This window comes from Dipodomys merriami, unplaced genomic scaffold, assembly GCF_024711535.1.
Source record: "Dipodomys merriami isolate MVZ:Mamm:240054 unplaced genomic scaffold, mDipMer1.0.p SCAF_21, whole genome shotgun sequence".
Lineage (NCBI taxonomy): Eukaryota > Metazoa > Chordata > Mammalia > Rodentia > Heteromyidae > Dipodomys > Dipodomys merriami.
The window spans coordinates 3,775,845-3,794,600 of record NW_027203493.1 but is presented as its reverse complement, the minus strand read 5'-3'; the positions used below and the strand labels follow the sequence as shown (position 1 = coordinate 3,794,600).

At 49.0% G+C, this 18,756-nt stretch overlaps 1 protein-coding gene and 1 long non-coding RNA gene across 2 annotated transcripts; one reads left to right on the top strand and one right to left on the bottom strand.

The window, feature by feature from the left end:
• The first annotated feature begins 525 nt into the window (after window positions 1-525).
• On the top strand, window positions 526-4,314 carry LOC138833565 (uncharacterized). The gene is made up of 3 exons (XR_011373947.1): window positions 526-649; window positions 2,447-2,715; window positions 3,604-4,314. It is a non-coding gene; the product is annotated as an uncharacterized lncRNA (long non-coding RNA).
• Window positions 4,315-4,838: 524 nt separating this feature from the next.
• On the bottom strand, window positions 4,839-6,801 carry Aplnr (apelin receptor). The gene has a single exon (XM_070031844.1). The coding sequence runs from the start codon at window positions 6,569-6,571 to the stop codon at window positions 5,432-5,434; it is 1,140 nt and encodes a 379-aa protein (XP_069887945.1). The 5' UTR covers window positions 6,572-6,801; the 3' UTR covers window positions 4,839-5,431.
• Window positions 6,802-18,756: the final 11,955 nt, after the last annotated feature.

Genomic DNA, 18,756 nt, shown 5'->3' with positions numbered 1-18,756 from the left:
GATCAATCTGACCCTTGTTAGCATCTTTCTCCAACAAGCTCGTACCTAGGAGGAATCAGAACTCACAGACCTGGGTCCAGGTGCCACAGGAGCTAACTTATAGGGCTAGACATCTCATGCTCATGGAGAGAAGTAACTGGAAGTCATGAATTCTTTTTTAATGTTTTCCTCAAAGTCTTCTGCGCCTTTCCCACTCACCCAAATTCTCTAGAGACTCGGATTTCAGTCCTAGCCCCCAATCTTCTTTTCATCCATGCTCTGAGACCCAGACAAGTTGTCTCTGTGATTCTGGCTGGTCCACCTCCCAGAGCTGAGGTGGCTATGGGTAACACCAGAAGGAGCCATCTCCCCAGTTCCTCAGAGGGCTCTGTTTTCCCTTATTTCTTGTGGATTTCCACTGCCCAAAGCATTCCCCCGTGAACCATTCACCCTCCACGGTCCAGAGAACAGGTTCCTGTGCACTCTGAAGTCTCCTCTGATGTCCTGCCAGACTCATTCCGCTGTCTGGATTGCAGGCTTCAGAACGCCGAGCACCTCCCTTCTCAGCACTCACCCCGCATTGCCATCACTCAAGCTCTGCCTCTTCCAGTGGCCTGTGAACCCAGCTCCGCTGACTTCTTGATCCTGTGTCTACCGTAGTGCTTAGCTTGTAAGTAATAGCTCGGGACCAGTCAGTAAGTGAAGAAAAGTGTGACTAATTATTATGTGTGCTCTAATTTTTTCCGGTCATAGGGCTTGAACTCAGAGGGCCAGGGCACTGTCACTGAGCTTTTTTGCTCAAGGCTAGTGCTCTACCACTTTGGGCCACAGTACAGCTTTTGGTTTCCTGGTGGTTCATTGGAGATGAGTCTCATGGACTTTCCTGCCTGGGCTGGCTTTGAACCACAGATCCTTAGATCTCAGCCTCCTGAGTAGCTAGGATTACAGGCATGAATCACCAGCATCCAGCCAGGTGTGTTATAATTTTATTGTGCTTCCAACAACTGACCTCAAATTTCCCAGGAAAATTTTTTATTGCAGCTAGAAAGTGAGAGAGAGAGAGAGAGAGAGAGAGAGAGAGAGAGAGAGAGAGAGAGAGAGAGAGAGAGAGAGAGGAGAGAGAGAGAAATAGAGAGAGATGCAAAGAAAGAGAGTAAAAAGAGAGAAGGAAGGAAAAAGAAAGAGAAGAAAAAAGGGAAGGAAGAAAGAGGGAGAGAGAGAAGGAAAGGAAAGAGGGAAGGAAGGGAGAAGAAAGAAAGAAAGAAAGAGAGAGAGAGAGGGAGGGAGGGAGGGAGGGAGGGAAGGAGGGAGGGAAGGAGGGTAGGAAGGAAGGCAGAAAGAAAGAAAGAAAGAAAGAAAGAAAGAAAGAAAGAAAGAAAGAAAGAAAGAAAGAAAGAAAGAAAGAAAGAAAGAAAGAAAGAAAGAAAGAAAGAAAGGAAAGAAAGAAAGAAAGAAAGAAAGGGAAGAAAGAAAGAACAGGAAGAAAGAAAGGGAAGGAAGAAAGATGGGAGAGCGAGGGGGAAGGAAGGAAGGAAAGCTATTATAGTTATAAGTTCCTGAAGGGCTTTCACTGTGTGTTTCAAAAAGAGAGAAAGAAATCAGGTTCTCATTCTGTGTCCTCAGTCCTCTGCCCTGCCTCCTAATGTTAAATTACCATTTACCTCCTCATGTCTCTGTCCTTATTTCTCCTTTTTTTCATTCTATCTATACTGTCTCTATTTTCTCTCTCCTTTATCTCTGTTACTGCTTCTCTTTTCAGTCTATCTCCATCTCTCTGTCTCTGTCTCTCTGTTTCTCTGTCTCTGTCTCTCTGTCTCTATCTCTGCCTCTCTCTGTCTCTCTGTCTGTCTATCTGTCTGTCTGTCTGTCTGTCTGTCTCTCTCTCTCTCTCTCTCTCTCTATCTATCTATCTCTCTCTCTCTATCCCTCTGTCCCTCTCTCTTTTGAGTGTTTCCCACCATCCCCAGCAGGCCCCTCTTCTGCTCCAGTCCCCAGTGTGCGGCCAGTTTCAGATGTGACTGCCCTTTCCCTCCCAGCCTCATCTGTCCTTTGGGGGAAAGATCACCAAGCCATGGTCCAGTGTGGACTCTGGAGTTGGAGACATTCTTCTGGCTGCTTCCACAAATTAGCCATGCGCCCTTGATCCTGTAACTAAGATTAGACCTAGCGTGTCTCTATGACCTTCAGTTTCCTTCCTAGCAAAATGAAATACATATGCCCCTCTGGCTGCAAGGCTGGCTGCAAGGATTAGAGGAGAGGAGATGATGGGGGGGGTGGAAGGGGGGTAGAAGGGGGGGAGTGCATCACACTGTGGCGGAACCCCATGTATTACTCTCCTTGGCAATTGCTTTTGTGTCACCTGAAAGCTTTCTTAAGCCCCAGGAAGCCTTTGTTGAAGAAGGTAAACAGCCCTGGACTGAGTTTGCTCTCCCCCTCCAAACCTGTTTCATCCTCTTCCTCCCCACAGAGATCACCATCCAGGGCCAGTTTTCCCTGGCTCTGTCAGTCTGATCTTTGTACCCACTTCAATCACTATCTACCAAGACAGCCCTAAGTGTGGCCTTCCCTGGGGAACGAACCTTCTGAAGAGTGGTCAAGGGCTGGAGAATGTCCAGGATGAGTCCATGAGCCTGAGATTCTGTGGGTCTTGGAAGACAGCCAAGAATGGACATATTCAGAAGCATCTGGAATGACTCTGACTGAAGAACAGGAATTCACATTTCTGGTCTAAACAAGGTGGGTATTGAAATGATGGTGAATAAGTGTGAATAAAGGGATATATGAATAAATAAATGGAAGATAATACACGAATAAAGAAGTGACTGAATGAATGGATTAATAGAAGGATAAATGAATAACAGGCCTATCTCAATGAGAAGAAATACTACTTTTTGTAACACTAGACTCTAAAATGAGTGTCTATATGTTCTGTACCTTTTTAGGGCACAAGCTTAACTACCACCACCACCCTCCCCTCTCCCACCCCCCCATTCCTTTATTTCCTTTTCTTTCTCACATCCTTTCCCTTTTCTGGTGTCTATTTTCTCCCCCCCCCCCCTGCCGCCCTCCACCTTTCACACACACACACACACACACACACACACACACACACACAGAGTTTCCCACTCCATTCCTCCCTTTGGACCCTCCTGCCCCTAGTCCACGATGCTCACTCACCTCCTACTAAATCACTCAAGTTCTTTATCCTAAACCACTGTCTTCTAAGAGGAGGCTTTGGACAGAGCAGTTACACAAAACAGTTTTATTTGATAAACTACAGTGATTTAATGGAATAGCCAGACATTCTGATGGGGAGCAGTGGAGGAGGGAGACGAGGCAGTCTCCTCTGCTATGGATGAGTTCCAGGCAGGAAGTGTCTGCAATGCACTCAGGAGCGGTTTAGGGGCATCCCCTGGGCTTCTAGAAGCCTCCTCCAGGCTGGAATGGGTGCTTTCAAAACAGTCCTCTGCAAAGCAAGTGTCTCTATGGATGGAGAGTAAGCTGAAAGACACCATGTTCCCTCTCTCCCTCCCCCTGCACCCAGAGCAGGCCCCGTGCCAGGGAGGGTTGAAGATGTCCATTTACATCGAGCTGGGTTCTTCCTGTCTTGTCCTTCATTTCCAGAGTCCTCCAGGAACAAAACCAGGAAGATGCACACCCCATTCCCAGCTCCCCAAGCCCCCACATAAATCTTATCCTCTATGTGTCTCCGGTGGTGGTGGTGGTGCAGACAGTGGGCAAAATCGGCCTCCTCGTGGCATTTCTAAGCCCAGTCTCCAGTCCGCAGATCCAGCGAGAGAAGACAAAAGAAGGAGCCACCGTGGAGAGGGAAAGCACTCACTCTGTCCCCTTTTCCCCTGTGGCAAGCAGGTGTCTGCCTTAGGATGAGAACCACGGACTCGGTTCTCAAATCAAGGTGGGGAGGCCTGGGTGGGATCTACCCCTGCTCATCTTTGCACCATGGGGACTGGAGAAGGAATGAGGACCCTGCTCATCAGAACTCCCTCAGGCAATCACATCCTGCGAAAGAGCTCCCTGCAGAGCGCTCAGTGCATCCAAACATAGGCTCCTCTCCTTACGTGCGCGCGGACCAGCCGCCCGGAGTCCCCCCAAATCCAGTAAGGGGGTGGGGAGGATGGGGAGAGTGGGCTCATCTCTATTCTACATGCCTGCCTGTGTCCCTGCTGGGTGACAAGAAGGGGTACAGTGGACACTGAGGGTAAGGGGCAGTCATCCAAAACCATTCAACCATGAACACTTTCCACTCGATGCTCAGCTATTTATATGTGCCTACATATTCATACAGACAAAAAATAAAAAAAGCAAGCAAGCATCCTCACCCAACCGAGTGACTCAGCACCAATGCCCAGGGGAGAAAAAAAAGCATGGGAGATAATGGGGGTGAGAGAGGGAGACGAGAGAAGGACTCGGGGTTCACAGTTCTGGAGGGAGCTGGAAGAATTCGGATTGGGGGAGAGGAGAGCCAAGCAGCATAAGGTAGTGACTAAACACAAACACTCCTCCATCCCCTCTTTCTCTGTCGGCCCTTCCCTGACTCTCTCCATTGATAGAGGGGAACTCCTGGTTTCATCGGGTGTATGACCTTCTAATTTTCACAGACAACAGTGGAGAAGGAAATGGTCTTGAGAAATGGGTAGAAATTAGCATCGCACTGGGAGGGTAGCTCTCCCCAATCATTCTAGATCCTGGCTCTAAAAGGACAATGAACAGGATCTGATTTTAGGGAAGGGTCCAGAGCTCCAGGCTCTGAGGACTGGAAGCACTAATTCTTTACTGACACGTAACAACCACCCCCCCCCCCCCCGCCCCGCCTGTCCCCAGCCCCAGCCCATGCCCTAGCTGGCTCCCAGAAAACAGGATAAGAGCTTGACCTGAGTCCTGTTTTACAAGCTTCAGGATTCTTAACCCTTAGGAGCCCGCAGAACCTATTCATGGAGAGGGGTTGACGCTAGGAGGTGAGAATTAACAGTAAAAAGAAAGTGGCAAATAGCACAGAAAGTGGGAAAACTAATCAAGGAAAGCAAAGAGGATTAGAAATCTAAGGAATGGGTGGAAGGAAACTAATTTTTGAGTGACGACTCACACGTCAACATTTTAAGGTCCATATTATCCCCCACTTTTTTATACAAATATAAAAACATAGACTCAGAGATTACAAGGTCTTCCTCACAGAGGCAGAGTAGCTCAACTCGGGTCTCTGTCTACAGGGCTCAAATCTCTTTCCACTACTCTCTCTCTCTCCCTCTCTCCCTCTCTCTCTCTCTAAGAAAGAACAAAAGAGTAATGGGAAAATAGGACCGATCCAAGAGGCAGAGGACCGGGAAAGAGTGAAATGCAAGACAAACACAGAGTTCACTGCTCCCTAATTCTCAGAGAGCAGAGGGAAGGGCTGGAGCAGACAGGAACTCCAGATTGCTTTCTGATCCCAGCTCTAATCAACCACCAGTGTCTCTTGGCTGTAAGGGATGGATTTCTCGTGCATTTGCTCCCCGCCCTTCCCCATATTGGGGCCAGGTCCCTGGCTGTGCCCTGAAGAGTAGCTGGCTGACTTGTCCCCACTGCTGCTGTGAGAGGGGCCCCCACACCCAGTCTGATCACAGCAGAGCATGGAGGTGCACACCTGGCGGAAGCGGGGGTCAAAGAAGGCGTAGAGGAAGGGGTTGAGGCAGCTGTTCACGTAGCTGATGCAGGTGCAGTAGGGGTAGACGTTCATGAGGAAGGTGTCAAAGTCGCAAGGCCAGTGCAGCAGGCTGCCCAGCATGTACAGAGTCTTGACCAGGTGGTAAGGCATCCAGCACAGGGCAAAGGTCACCACCAGCACCACGATGATGCTGAGCAGCCTCCGGCGCTTCCGAAGGCCTTCGATGCGCTCCTTGCGGAAGTGACCCGCAATGGTTTGGGCAATGAAGAAGTAACAGGTCAACATGACAGTGAAAGGGATCACAAAGCCCACGGCAGTGGATGAGATGCCCAAGCCCACCTCCCAGGCCCACTCTGAGCTGGTGGTGGCCACGAGGGAGTAGTCCATATAACACTGTACCTTGGTGCTGTTGTCCATGTCCCCAGTGGTACGGAATACCATGACAGGCACCGCCAGGAGGGCAGCCAGCACCCACAGCACGGCGGTGGCCACGGCCCCGCTGACACGCAGCCTCAGCCGAGCGTTGGCCACGGGCCTCACGATGGCCAGGTAGCGATCAAAACTGAGCCCGGTGAGGCAGAAGACGCTGGCGTACATGTTGACGAAGATGAGGTAGCTGCTGAGCTTGCAGACGAAGGTCCCAAAGGGCCAGTCAAAATCCCGGTAGGTGTAGGTGGCCCACAGGGGCAAGGTCACCACGAAGGTCAGATCAGCCACCGCCAGGCTGGCGATGAAGATGTCAGCTGAACGTCTCTTCTCTCGGCTGCTCCGAAACACCGTCCAGAGCACCAGGCCGTTGCCCGTGGTGCCCAGAAGGAACACCAGCAGGTAGATGGCAGGGATGAGCGCCCCTGAGGACTTCCAGTCTGTGTACTCACACTCAGACTGGTTGTCTGCCCCATCGTAGTTGTCAAAATCACCTTCCTCCATGCTGGGGTATGGAGAGAAGATGGGCACAGGGGGCCTGAGCGTACCAGTTTCTTGGTATCAGCTCTGTCACCAACTCGGCAAGCACCCTGTGTTTCCAGCTGGAGCCTCAGAGGGTGACAAGGGCTGAAAGATGCCCAGCGGATCTTTCCAGCTCACTGGAGATGCTGCCTGTGTTGCCTGGGACCCTGAAAGGGTAGCTCTCTCCCGCAGACTTCCCTCTGCCCTCTCCTGCTCCCTTCAGACTCGGCCAAGATACTTCCTTGCACACCCACCCACCCCCTGAGTCTCTCTGTCCACTCTTTGGCCAGTCCCTTCCCTCCTCCCACCTCCGGGACAGCCCTCCCTCCCCCCACCCCAACTTGTGAGTCTTAAGATCTTGAAGTTACAGCCCACTTTTTTTTTCCCCCTTTCTGGTCACTAGGCATGTAGACCAAATTCACCCCTGCTGGGCTGGGCTGCTGGTAGACTCCAGGGCCCACTTCCTCCCTCTTCCTTTAGCTGTCCTCTTCCTTTTAGCCTGCCCTAGGGAGCACTGTATCCTCAGCCAGTCCCTTCTAAATGGGACACATTATGCAGATTGAAATCTAGCCTGACCTGGAGCCAGGACAGTAAGGAATGGGGAAGGTGTGAAATTTCGCAGAGTGGTCCTAGCATCTGGGAAAGCCCTCCTGCTGGGTACCCTGGGCCCCCAGCTGCCTCCCCAACGCCCACCCAACACCCAGTTCAAATTCCCACTAGCACCCTCTCTTTTCTTCTCCTCTTGCTTCATCCTCCTCTACCTTGACTTGTATCCTCTCTCTCTCTCTCTCTCTCTCTCTCTCTCTCTCTCTCTCTCTCTCTCTCTCTCTCTCTCTCTCTCTCTCTCTCTCTCCCTCATTTTCATCATCACTTACAGACCCACAGGTATAAGGGGGATTTCTCTAGAAGGCTTAAATTAGCCAGCAGAGCTGGGAGTCTGCGGTTTGAAGATAGCATAGGAAGTTTCAGAAGGTTAAAGACAGAGTCATAGGACAAAAGCAATCCAGGACAAAATGATCTCGAGAATCGAGTCATTAAAGCTATGAGGAAACTGAAGATCCATCAGGCAAATGCCTTGCCCTAAATCACAAGGTGAGTTTTTTGATGATGCGTTGTCGGCTTGTCTTCTTCTCCAAGCCCGCATGGAAAACTGTTCTAGCATGTAATGGGCAATCGCTAAATAAGTATGGAGTGAGTAGGTGGATGGATTAGGGCGTAAGTGAAGAGTCCACATATTTGAAGAGCATGAATTACTGTGTGTTGAGAGCACAGACAGCTCAGTCCACAGCCGCTTCTCACTGCCTCCCTTAATAATAAGACCACAGAGGGCCAGGAAGCTGAGCCAGGGGAGGAGGCAGAAACAGGAGGCAGCCAGCACTGAATACATGTCAGTCACAGGCTCTAGGAACTCACTTTGCCCCACCTAGTCACCCTCAGGAAAGAAAGAGGATATGATACAAGAGGTAAGATTAGAAAAACATACTCCCTTTCAATCACCCCCAAAACAAAGGAGGCTGCCTAAACTTGGGAAGGAGAAGTAGGGGTGTTCAACACAGGAAAGAAAGGGGGAAGAAAGAGAGGAGAAAGAGACAGAGGAAGGAAGGAGACAGAGGAAGGAAGGAAAGAAAGAAAGAAAGAAAGAAAGAAAGAAAGAAAGAAAGAAAGAAAGAAAGAAAGAAAGAAAGAAAGAAAGAAAGAAAAAAAGAAAGGGGGCGAGGAGGATTGGGTGGGGGGAGGGGGAGGATAGGAAGGGATGGGAAGGGGAAACAAAGGAGGAGGCTACAATGCTTGATAAGAAATGTACTCATTATCTTGCCCATGTAATTGTAACCCCTCTGTACAGTACTTTCACAATATAAAAAGGAAGAAAGAAAGGAAGGAAGGAAGGAAGGAAGGAAGGAAGGAAGGAAGGAAGAAAGAAAGAAAGAAAGAAAGAAAGAAAGAAAGAAAGAAAGAAAGAAAGAAAGAAAGAAAGGAGAAAGAAAAAGAAAGAATGGACAGAGGGAGGGAGGGAGGAAAGAAGGAAGGAAGGAAGGAAGGAAGGAAGGAAGGAAGAAGGATTGAAGGATTGAAGGAAGGAAGGAAGGAAGGGAAGGAGGAAGAGAAGGAAGGAAGGAAGGAATTGAACAGCCATGAGATTGATCAAAATCAGAAATGATAATCACCACATTCAAGGCAAAAAAATTCACAAATCTGAAATCCAGGACCTGGAGAGAAAGTTGTTCAAACAACTTGCTGCTGGAATCCTCAAGCAGAAGTTCCAGACTCACTCACTCACAAGGCTCAGGCCAAAAATGAGCATAGTTCAAACAGCCAGTATGTACAATGTGGAGGGATAGAGACTGGCAAAGCAGAGTCTGCTCTGCTATCAAAAGGAAGCCAGGCAGGGTGGTATCTCAGCTGTTCAGGAAACTGAGACAGGAGGGGCACTTGGGGTCAGGAGTTCGAGACCAAGCTGGGCAACATAGAGGCAACAAATTTCTATCTCCTAAGTGGATCAAGAAAATGTGGAATTCCATGCTTCCATGAGAGAGAATGACATTGTCCCATTTGTAAGAAAATGAGAAGACCTAGAAAAAAAAAATTATACTAAGTGAACCAAGCCAGGCCCAAAGAAATGTAGGTTGCATGGTTTCCCTCACTTGTAGTAACGAGAATTTGTCTATGATATTCCTAGCAAAGGATCACAATAGTCCAATTGCTAGGTGCAAAGTGAACTCCAAGAATTGGGAACAGGAGGTTTTTATTATGTACTGTTGGCAGTTATTTACCCTTTGTCTTGCATATTGTTAGGTTTTAATTAGGTAGCTGAGAATGAGAACACCACACAGTATTCAGGCAGGAGAAAAAAGTTTATTTCCAGAAGGTGAGGGCAGGGATGGGAGGGGGGGGAGGGGGAAGCCACTTGTCCCCAGTGACCCTGGCTTATCTAGGGAAGGAGCAGGGAGAAGGTGTGGCCTCAGAGACCAGGGGCGGTCCAGGATGTGATCTCAGCAAAGGGGCGGTGACTGCCTCCTGCCTTCAGATGTCTGTGCCAGTTACCTAGGTAATGCAGGTGGGGACAGGTACTGGGCTGGGGAGGGGGGAGGGGAAGTGGGGAGGAATCTGCCCATCTGCACGGCCTTCCCAGTGCACCTTGCATTTCAGCCTTTTAATAATTATGAAAAAGGACGCAGATTCTCTTTGGCTACTTCCCGCTGGCAAGGGGTGCAGACATTAGAGACGGGAGGCAGAGAGATGATCCCCTCTGGGTGAATGCAGCCGGCAGCAGCTGTCCCTCGGTGGTGGTAGTCTTGAATGAAATCTGGAAGAAGTCTCATGAGGCAGGGGCTGGGCAAACTGCCAAAGGAAGGGTTGGGGCGGAAAATTAAAAATTGGATGACTTAGCTAGATTGGCTAATTCTTATCTCTTGTGTTCCAGGTTGTGCTGGAGTTGATGGAAAATGTCCCTAGCTACTTCTGACATCTGACAACTAGGGAAGGGGGAGCATGCTAGACTGGTAAGCATTCAGAAGCTGGGGCTTGATTGGAGTGATTAAGGGGTCTGACGGGAGGCCTTAGTAGATGTCTGGATTAGACAGTGTGTATGGAAGACCCAGGAAGCTGCCAAGACTAACCCATATGTTTATCTGATTGGCAGAAGGGAAAGAGAATCATAGAAACAGCAAGACAAAGGATGAACGAATGCAACAATGATTCTCACTAGACACTTTACAACTTTTGGGGAAGAGGAGTAAGAGGGGAAAGCGAGACAAAATGGAGAGAATAAGAGTTCAAAAACAAATGTACTCATTATTTTACTTATGTAAATGTAATCCTCTGCTCATCACCTTTTTTTTTTTTTTGCCAGTCCTGGGGCTTGAACCACTCTACCACTTGAGCCACAGCACCACTTCCAGCTTTTTCTGCTTATGTGGTACTGAGGAATCGAACCCAAGGCTTCATGCATGCTAGGCAAGCACTCTGCCACTGAGCCACCTTCCCAGCCTTTTTCATCACCTTTACAATAAATAATAACCATAAAAAGACTATCTCAAACAAAATGAAACAAAACTAAACTCAAAACCAAACAAGAGCAACCAAGGAGAACTTCTCAGCTCTGATCTGGTTGTCAAACAGAAAAGCAAAACCAACATTAGCACGCCTTCCTATTTCTCAAGATAATTTCTAATTCTGGAGGGTTGTAAGAAAATTCCAGACTTGTGAAATGAGGCTCTTAGCACGAGATAAGCCATGACAGTGATGGGAAGCCAGGGCAAGAAACAGATTCCATTTAATGCACGGACACCCCCCCTCCCCATTTGGGGTGTATAAAAAACCCCACTTGTTGCTACTCAGGGCTGCTGGGTTCCGGTTGCCTAGGAGTAGTCCTGGCTGGTTATAATTGGTTATTGATAAATTCTTTTTTGCAGTTAATAAATCACCTCATAATTAAGATTGGGTTTGGAGTCCCCCCCCCACCATGGTCTGTTCCCTGGGAATCCTCAACTCATTATACTTGTAAATTTGAGGAATTTATTCCTTTTTGTTCTTGACAACAAATAAACAAAAAAGAAGATAAGAAAAACAGATCCGCAAGTCTCCCCTTGGCAGTTTCTAAACAGGCTAAGCACAGGAGGTAGGAAAATCAGGAGGAGACATAAAATGCAAAGAAATGCAGGGTGACAAACATGGACACAGCCTTCAGGTAGGATGGGGACATCTAGGAGAGAAGGCAAGAAGGAACCTTTGACGACTCTTGTGGATGCCGATGTTGAAGGACGGGTGTGGCTAGGGTAGATACTCTGCTTGGCTTCACGTTAGTGATGAGAAATTGAAACACAGAGTTTATAGTAACTTGGTTAAGGTCACCGAGCTGGTAATTATCTGAGCCAGAATTCTCACCACAGCTAGTTTCAACCCAGAAACGAAACCACTGTGCTCCTAAAGGACCCAATCCTTTTCAAGTTGGGAGTGTCATCAGGTAGACATTCTAGAAATGTAGGATGATGCTAGGATATCTGTAATTTACTTCAACTGAAAGAAGACCACCAGAGACCCAGATCGATGGAATCAACAGTGAGGTATTTATTGCAGGCTAGCTCAGTCTTCCGAGCACACAGCAAACAACTGGTGACGCTGAGAGGTCCTGAGCACAAAATCAGCACAGCTTTTATAGTATTGAACCAACAAGTGTAGGGGATTTACATGATTGGTTAACATTTATAAAGATTGCATAGTACTGAGGTTTGAGGCCACCCTGACCACACTGCCTTTTTTTGAACTATCGTCCACGTTTGATGGTTCGATGGTGATGTTGCAAAACCATTATGTTCTGTTTCTGGAACACTTGAGCAATTCCGTTTCTTAAGGCTGGGCAGGGTTGATGGCAACTGAGAATTTTTTTTTCCTCTGAGGGCAGCCTAGCACAAGCTGGTGGGGTTAATCTCAAATTGGAGTTACTTTGGCTCTTCATAACATGAACTCTTTTGAGGAAAAGGCATAAGGTTAAGTGGGAGTGGACCTTACAGAATATATTATAAATGTGTGGAAATATAACAAATCCCCCTCTACATAACTAATGCAAACTCGTTCTGTGTGTATGTGTGGTACTGAAGTTTACCTTATGCTTGCTAGCCAGATACTTTACCACCTGAGCCACACCCATAACTTGAAGGAATGGGTGGGGTTAGGACAGGTGGAGGGGGAAAATGATAGAAGGGGTGACCTTAATCGTTGTACTCATAAATTGATATGCTGAACTGAAACCTCTTTGTACAACTACTTAAGGATCATAAAAGAAAAGCAATCAAATAAAATAATTAAAATTAATAATATTAAAATGTAGGTGAAACTAAAGCTCAGTATTTAGAAACACTGCCTTCTAGGGCTGGGAATGTGGCTTAGTGGTAGAGTGTTTACCTAGCATGCATGAAGCCCTGGGTTTGATTCCTCAGTACCACATAAACAGAAAAAAGCCAGAAGTGGTGCCATGACTCAAGTGGTAAAAGTGCTACTCTTGAGCTAAAGAAGCTCAGGGACAGTGCCCAGGCCCTGAGTTCAAGCCCCAGGACTGGCAGGAAGAAGGAGGAGGAGGAAAGGAGGGAAGGAAAGAAGGAAGGAGGGAAGGAAGGAAGGAAGGAAAGAAAGGAAGGAAGGAAGGAAGGAAGGGAAAGGAAAAGAAGACTGTCTTCCAGAACCATAAATAGCAGTTCATGTCTGTAATCTAACCTACGCTTAGAGGGTCGTAGTTCAAGGCCAGCCCAAGGATAAAGTTAGTGAGACACCCATCTTAACCAATAGCTTAACCAAAAGCTAGGTACAGGGGCTGGGAAGGTGGCTCAGTGGTAGAGCACTTGCCTTGCATGCATGAGGCCCTGGGTTCAATTCCTCAGCACCACATAAGCAAAAAGAAAAAAGCCAGAAGTGGTGCTGTGGTTCAAGTGGTAGAGTGCTAGCCTTGAGCTGAAGAGCTGAGGGACAGCGCTCAGGCCCAGAGTTCAGGCCCCACGACTGGACCCGCCCGCCCCCCCAAAAAATAATCTAGGTATAGTGGTACATGTCTGTCTTCCCATCTACAAGGGAAAGCATAAATAAATGATTCAGGTTGGCCCAGGCATAAATGTAAGACCCTGTTCAAAAACTAAGGCAAAAAGGGCTAAAGGCATGGCTCAAGTGTTAGAGTACCATCCCTGCAAACACAAAGCTGTGAGTTTAAATTGCATTACCACGAATAAAGTGTATGTGGGGGGGGGGGGGAGAGTGGAAGAAAGAGAGAGAGAGAGAGAGAGAGAGAGAGAGAGAGAGAGAGAGAGAGAGAGAGAGAGAGAGAGAGAGAGAGAGAGAGAGAGAAGAGAGAACAAAGAAAGGAAGGAGAGGGAAATAAAAGGAAGAGAAAAAAAAGAGAAAGGGAAAGAAAGTAAAGAGAATCCTGCCTGTGAGTAGTCTACACACTTAGGAACAATGCCATAATCTTGATCTGAAACAGCTCTGTGGCCAACCACTGCCAAAGAGAATTCCTGATTGCCTGGTGTCAACTACAAATCTACCAGAACCCTGCCTGTGGGATTTTGGCAAACAGTACGTGGTCAGGAAAGCCAAGAACCCTGAGTCACAGCTCTATTCATCTCATAATGCACTGAGCAGGAACAACCTGGAGCCAGCCCGTTTCTGTATGCTTGTCCATTTTTCCCCCTCTTTTAAAAAATCATGTGTATAGAAGAGCTTTCTTGTGACTTTCGGCACACGCCCATAATGGACTTCGATCAAACTCACCCATCTATCACCCTCCATGTTTTCATGCTTATCTAACAGAAGTGCTATGCAGGAAGCCAAATGTCTCTCCATATAACCAGAGTGCGGGGAAGGGCAGACATGGGTAACAGCTGCATCCAACTTCCTCAGGGATGGGCCTGTTATAAATGAATAGTGTTGCTCTGAATATCCCAGGAGAAAGACAGAAGACAGAGAGATCTCTGGGGCTCCCAGATCTTCCCTGATCCTCTCAGAAAGGTTCAGGAGCCCAAACCCTTTGCAGATGAGGACACAGAGGGGAAAGAACAAATAACACGAAATAGCCTGGAAATCAAGTCCCTTGTCTCTGTGTCTCTGCTGTCTCACTCAAATCCTAAGCCAGATCTAGGATCCTGGAGACACGATGGAGAATATAGATGCATCTCTTTAATGCTCAAGCCTCTGGCCTCCAGAGTTCATTTTAGACTGGTTGGAAGGCGGTGGGGAAGGGGATGAAGGACCAGTGATGGGAGATTCATTGAAAGAGGAGAGGACTGACAGGGAGCCAATGATGGAGCTAGGGGAGGGGGGCTGGAGTGCCAAAAGTAACTAAAGCCAGATGGCCTGCATGCTCCCTACAGTGGCAGCCTGGCCCCTCAGCCAGCATGACTCTGATCTGTCTCTGTCCCTCACTCTATTATCCATCCCAGAAGGTGAAAGATAGCAAACAGGGCAATCGCTGAAGGTTGGCAATGGCCCAAGGCTCAGAAGTTCCCATGTACCAAACACACACTAGACCCACGACCCATACCTGTTCATACACCTCCTCCATCTGACCCCTGGTAAATGTCGAATTAGAGCAACAGAACTATGCTCAACAGGGCGTCAACACCTTGGGTGTTCAGTTAGGTCTATTAGAGTAGCAAGAACACTTTTTGAAGCCGGGCGCCAGTGGCTCACGCCTGTAATCCTAGCTATTCAAGAGGCTGAGATCTGAGGATCAAGATTCAAAGCCAACCCGGCAAGAATGTCCATGAGATTCCTATCTCCAATAAACTACCAGACAACCAGAAGTGGCACTGTGGCTCATGTGGTAGAGCGCTCACCTTGTGCTGAAAAGCACAGGGACAATGCCTAAGCCCAGAGTTCAAGCCCCACGACTGACAAGAAAAAAAGTTTGAGGCCCGGAGTTCTCTGCACTGATGTATTAATCTAAGACATCTGGCAATCCAGGACCTAGCGCCAAATTGTTGGCACCTGGAGAGGCCCGAGTTTGTTTATTGAAGGAGATCTGTTTCCTGGGTGATATCTTCAGAGTGTTATGTTGTGATGAGTCTGAGATGAAGAACTTTCTGGCACACGTGCGCGCGTGCGCACACACACACACACACACACACACACACACACACACAATCACCCTAGACCTGCTTCAGTAGCCTTCAAGGAGAGCCTAGGCTACGGACATTGCTCTGGTGTCAGTCACAGCCCTCACCGTCCACCTGCAGGCTGACTCTTGACCTGGAAAGCACAACCAAGGGTGGCCCTGTGCCTGTGGGTGTGGGGGCCCCCGTACCCCTTTGTGACCACAGGTTCTTTGCATGTGCCGTGAGGCAGGTGCTCGAACCGGACTTGTTACCCATGGAGATACTGGGAAGAGGTGCCCACGTGTGTGGAAGAATGTGTTCCTTTGAATGAGAGTGTATATTATGCACACATAGATGACAGTGCTTGCTTGTGTGTAACGAGATGGCAGGGCTCTGTGTGTGGGGGGGGGGTGTCAGTGGTCATTGAGTGTGGAGTGCACACATTTGTGGGTGTGTAAAGGTGTGCTCGCTGCGATCCTGAAATGAAGGATCTGGAAAAACATCCTGCGTGGAGCAGTGGGAAAGGATGGCTGATGGAGTTTCTCTAGCAGCTGGAGTCCTGGAGTGGGGAGGCTGGAACTCTCTCCCTTGCCCCACCCAGGCCTAGCCAGAAGCCCTGGGCTGAAGACATCTCAGTGGAGAGGGCTGCTTTTCTCTATCCCTCTCCAACTTCTCACCTCCTCCTCCCAGCCGCCCCCCCCCCAGCCCCTGACTTTACAAGTCTGCTTTGAACTTCTCAGCGTGGGGAACTCACCCAAGGCAAGGGGAGGGGGCCTTTTCCTCTCCTTTCTAAGAGGAGGCCACGGTGGGGGGGGGGGGGTCCGCTCAGAGCTGGTGGTGTTATCTGAAGAAAGGAGGAAGAGATGGGAAACAGGCCGGGATGGAACTCCAGAAATCCATCTCTCCTGCCTCCACACACATAGCCCTATACCACCCTGTCCCTCCCCCCACACACACACACACTCCTACTTTATCTGACCAAAAAACAAATGCTGGGCTGCCTTTGGGTAATCAAAGCAGCCCTCCTCCTCGCTCCCTTCCCCCACTCCCAGTGGCATTCTGTCCATTTGGTGCTACTTCCCATTCCCAGGCCATACCCCCAGCTCTCTGCTAATGCACTGCCTACTAATCCACTCACTCAGCAAAATACCCCTCCAGCAGCTCCAAGGTGTCCACCTGCACCATGCCTCTGAGCTCCCACACTCACAAACGAAGAGGTGAGGACCAGAGGTGCTGCGTGAGCAATATATAAATGCCATGCGCTCACATGCTGAGCAGCCCCACGAAGGAAGGGACAGGGAGTGACTGCGTTTTTTTAAGATAGTATAGACTAGGGGAGACTCTTGAGAGGCTACTCCTGAGCAGCACTGTTCACACATCGTTCACACCTCCCGTTCTGGGAAGTGATTTCTCATCTGTCCATAAGAACCCTGGACCTCACTTTCTGGGAGGGGAGGAGGGGGGAATGCAGCTGCTGCTAAACAGAGTGGTCTGGAGACAGGTTTCTTGCAACATGAGGCCCAAAGGGGAGGTGAACTGATTGTCTGTCCCTCAGGGGTCAAGAAGATCAGGTGACAAATTCCTCTTACCCTGGCACCAAGTCCTACGGATGGCTCAGACTGTGAGCAGCAGAGGGAAGCCTTTTCTCAACCTCCACCCACCGTAACTCACCCCCCTTGCCCCAATACTTAGCACAGCACTCTGCATAGCAGACCACTAACAAACCCGTGAGAATCGTTAAGATCACCATTCTGTAGTTCCCAAAGCAATCAGTCCTTTCTTGAGGACAACCTGTGACCCAGAATAGAAAAGACCTGTGAAGTCCCTTGAGACCCTTGGCTCCCAAGGTGGCATGGGGAGACCTAGAAGATAGCACTGTGGCCAAGGACTGCTGAGTCACATCCGTAATCCTAGCTACTCAGGAGGCTGAGATCTGAGGATTGAGGGTCAAAGCCAGCCAGAGCAGGAAAGTCTATCCGCCTCTCTCATCTCCAGTTAGCCAGCAAAAAAGTTGGAAGTGTGTAGTGGTATAGCACCATCCTTGAGCAAAACATTCTAAGGGATAGCATCAGGCCCTGAGTTCAAGCCTAAGTACTGACACCCAAGAGAGAGAGAGAGAAGAGAGAGACAGAGAGACAGAGAGAAAGCAATATGGAAGATGAGGAGCAGTATTACAGTTTCACCATTATCATGGGCTCCATGGAATCTCTTTAAAATGGCACTTTCTAAGCTAGACGTTGAGCTGTGGCTCAAGGAGTAGAATGCTAGCCTTCAGCACTTCAGTACTTCAGGGATAGGGCCAGGCGCTGATTTCAAGTCCCAGGACCAGCACCAAAAAAGAAGGGGGGGGGAGATGAAAAGGAAGAGGAAGAAAAGGAGGAGGAGGAAGAGGAGGAGGAGGAGGAGGAGGAGGAGGAAGAGGAGGAATGGCACATTCTCCTGGCCCCTTAACAAGAGAAATCTCCCTAAATGTCAAGTGGCAGCACCTCCACTGGTGATGGGGAGACACTCAGCCTCCTCTGCGCTGCTCCTTTGATGAATAAAAACTGAGAGGATGCATTCATCACTATTTAATAAATGGCGTGGACTAGATACACAGGATCCTTCCCAAAGAAAACACCGGGGCAAGAAGGTTACAGCCATTCATCTATACCCCACACTTGACTCCCCCAGGATAGAAGGGAGCCCCAGGGAAGGACGGAGGTTCCTGTGCCACCCAGCTTGCCCTCTCATCCCCGAAGAACCCCCTGAAGAAGCCCCTCTCCCCCCCTGGCCTTGGTCCAGCTGCTAGGAAGGACTTGGGCAAGAGGCAGTGAGGACAGGAAACAGAGCGGAGGCAGGAAGGAGGTCAGGAAGAGGCGGTCGAGACCCTGGCCAGCTCACCCGCAGCCCTACCAACCTTCAGGAGAGCAAAGCAGTGTTTCCAAAAATATTTACAGTGAGTCTAAATTAATGAGGCACTGTATCAGCTCTGACAATGGGAGGATGTAGGGCTGGGCCCTCCAGGGGAGAAGATCAACACAATCAGCCCAAAAGCTGCCTGGTGTGTGGGGGGGGGGGAGGCCTGGGGAGGGGGGACTGGGCATAGAAGAAGGCTGACCTTGCACAGCTAAAAGAGGAAATCGGGCCCTCCACCCTTACTCCAGAGCCCAACTGGAGATAACACCCCCAGCAAAAAAAAGCATCTGAGACTCTTGGAATTACCAACTGGTGTCTTGCCAGGAACTGGTGGCTCACACCTGTCATTGAAGATCACGGTTCAAAGCTAGCCCTGGCAGACAAATCTGACAGACTCTTAGCTCCAATTAACCAGTAAAGTGCAGGAAGTAGAAGAGTGTCTCAAGTGCTAGAGTGCCAGCCTTGAAAGACTAAAGCTAAAGAAGAGCGTGAGGTCCTGGGTTCCAGCCCTAGGACTCACACACACACACACACACACACACACACACACACACACACGTGTCTGCAGCCGGTCCTAATGCTACCCCACTGTCATGTGAGGGCTGACCAGGGGTCCCTGGAATAACTCTCTTGGTCAGATACTCCTGCCTCTGACAGCCTGGCTCCTTCATCAATGTCACCTTCAGTAGTGGT

Coding starts and splice junctions, on each gene's coding strand:
- Aplnr (XM_070031844.1), bottom strand. CDS start 6,571: ATGGAGGAAGGTGATTTTGACAACTACGATGGGGCAGACAACCAGTCT.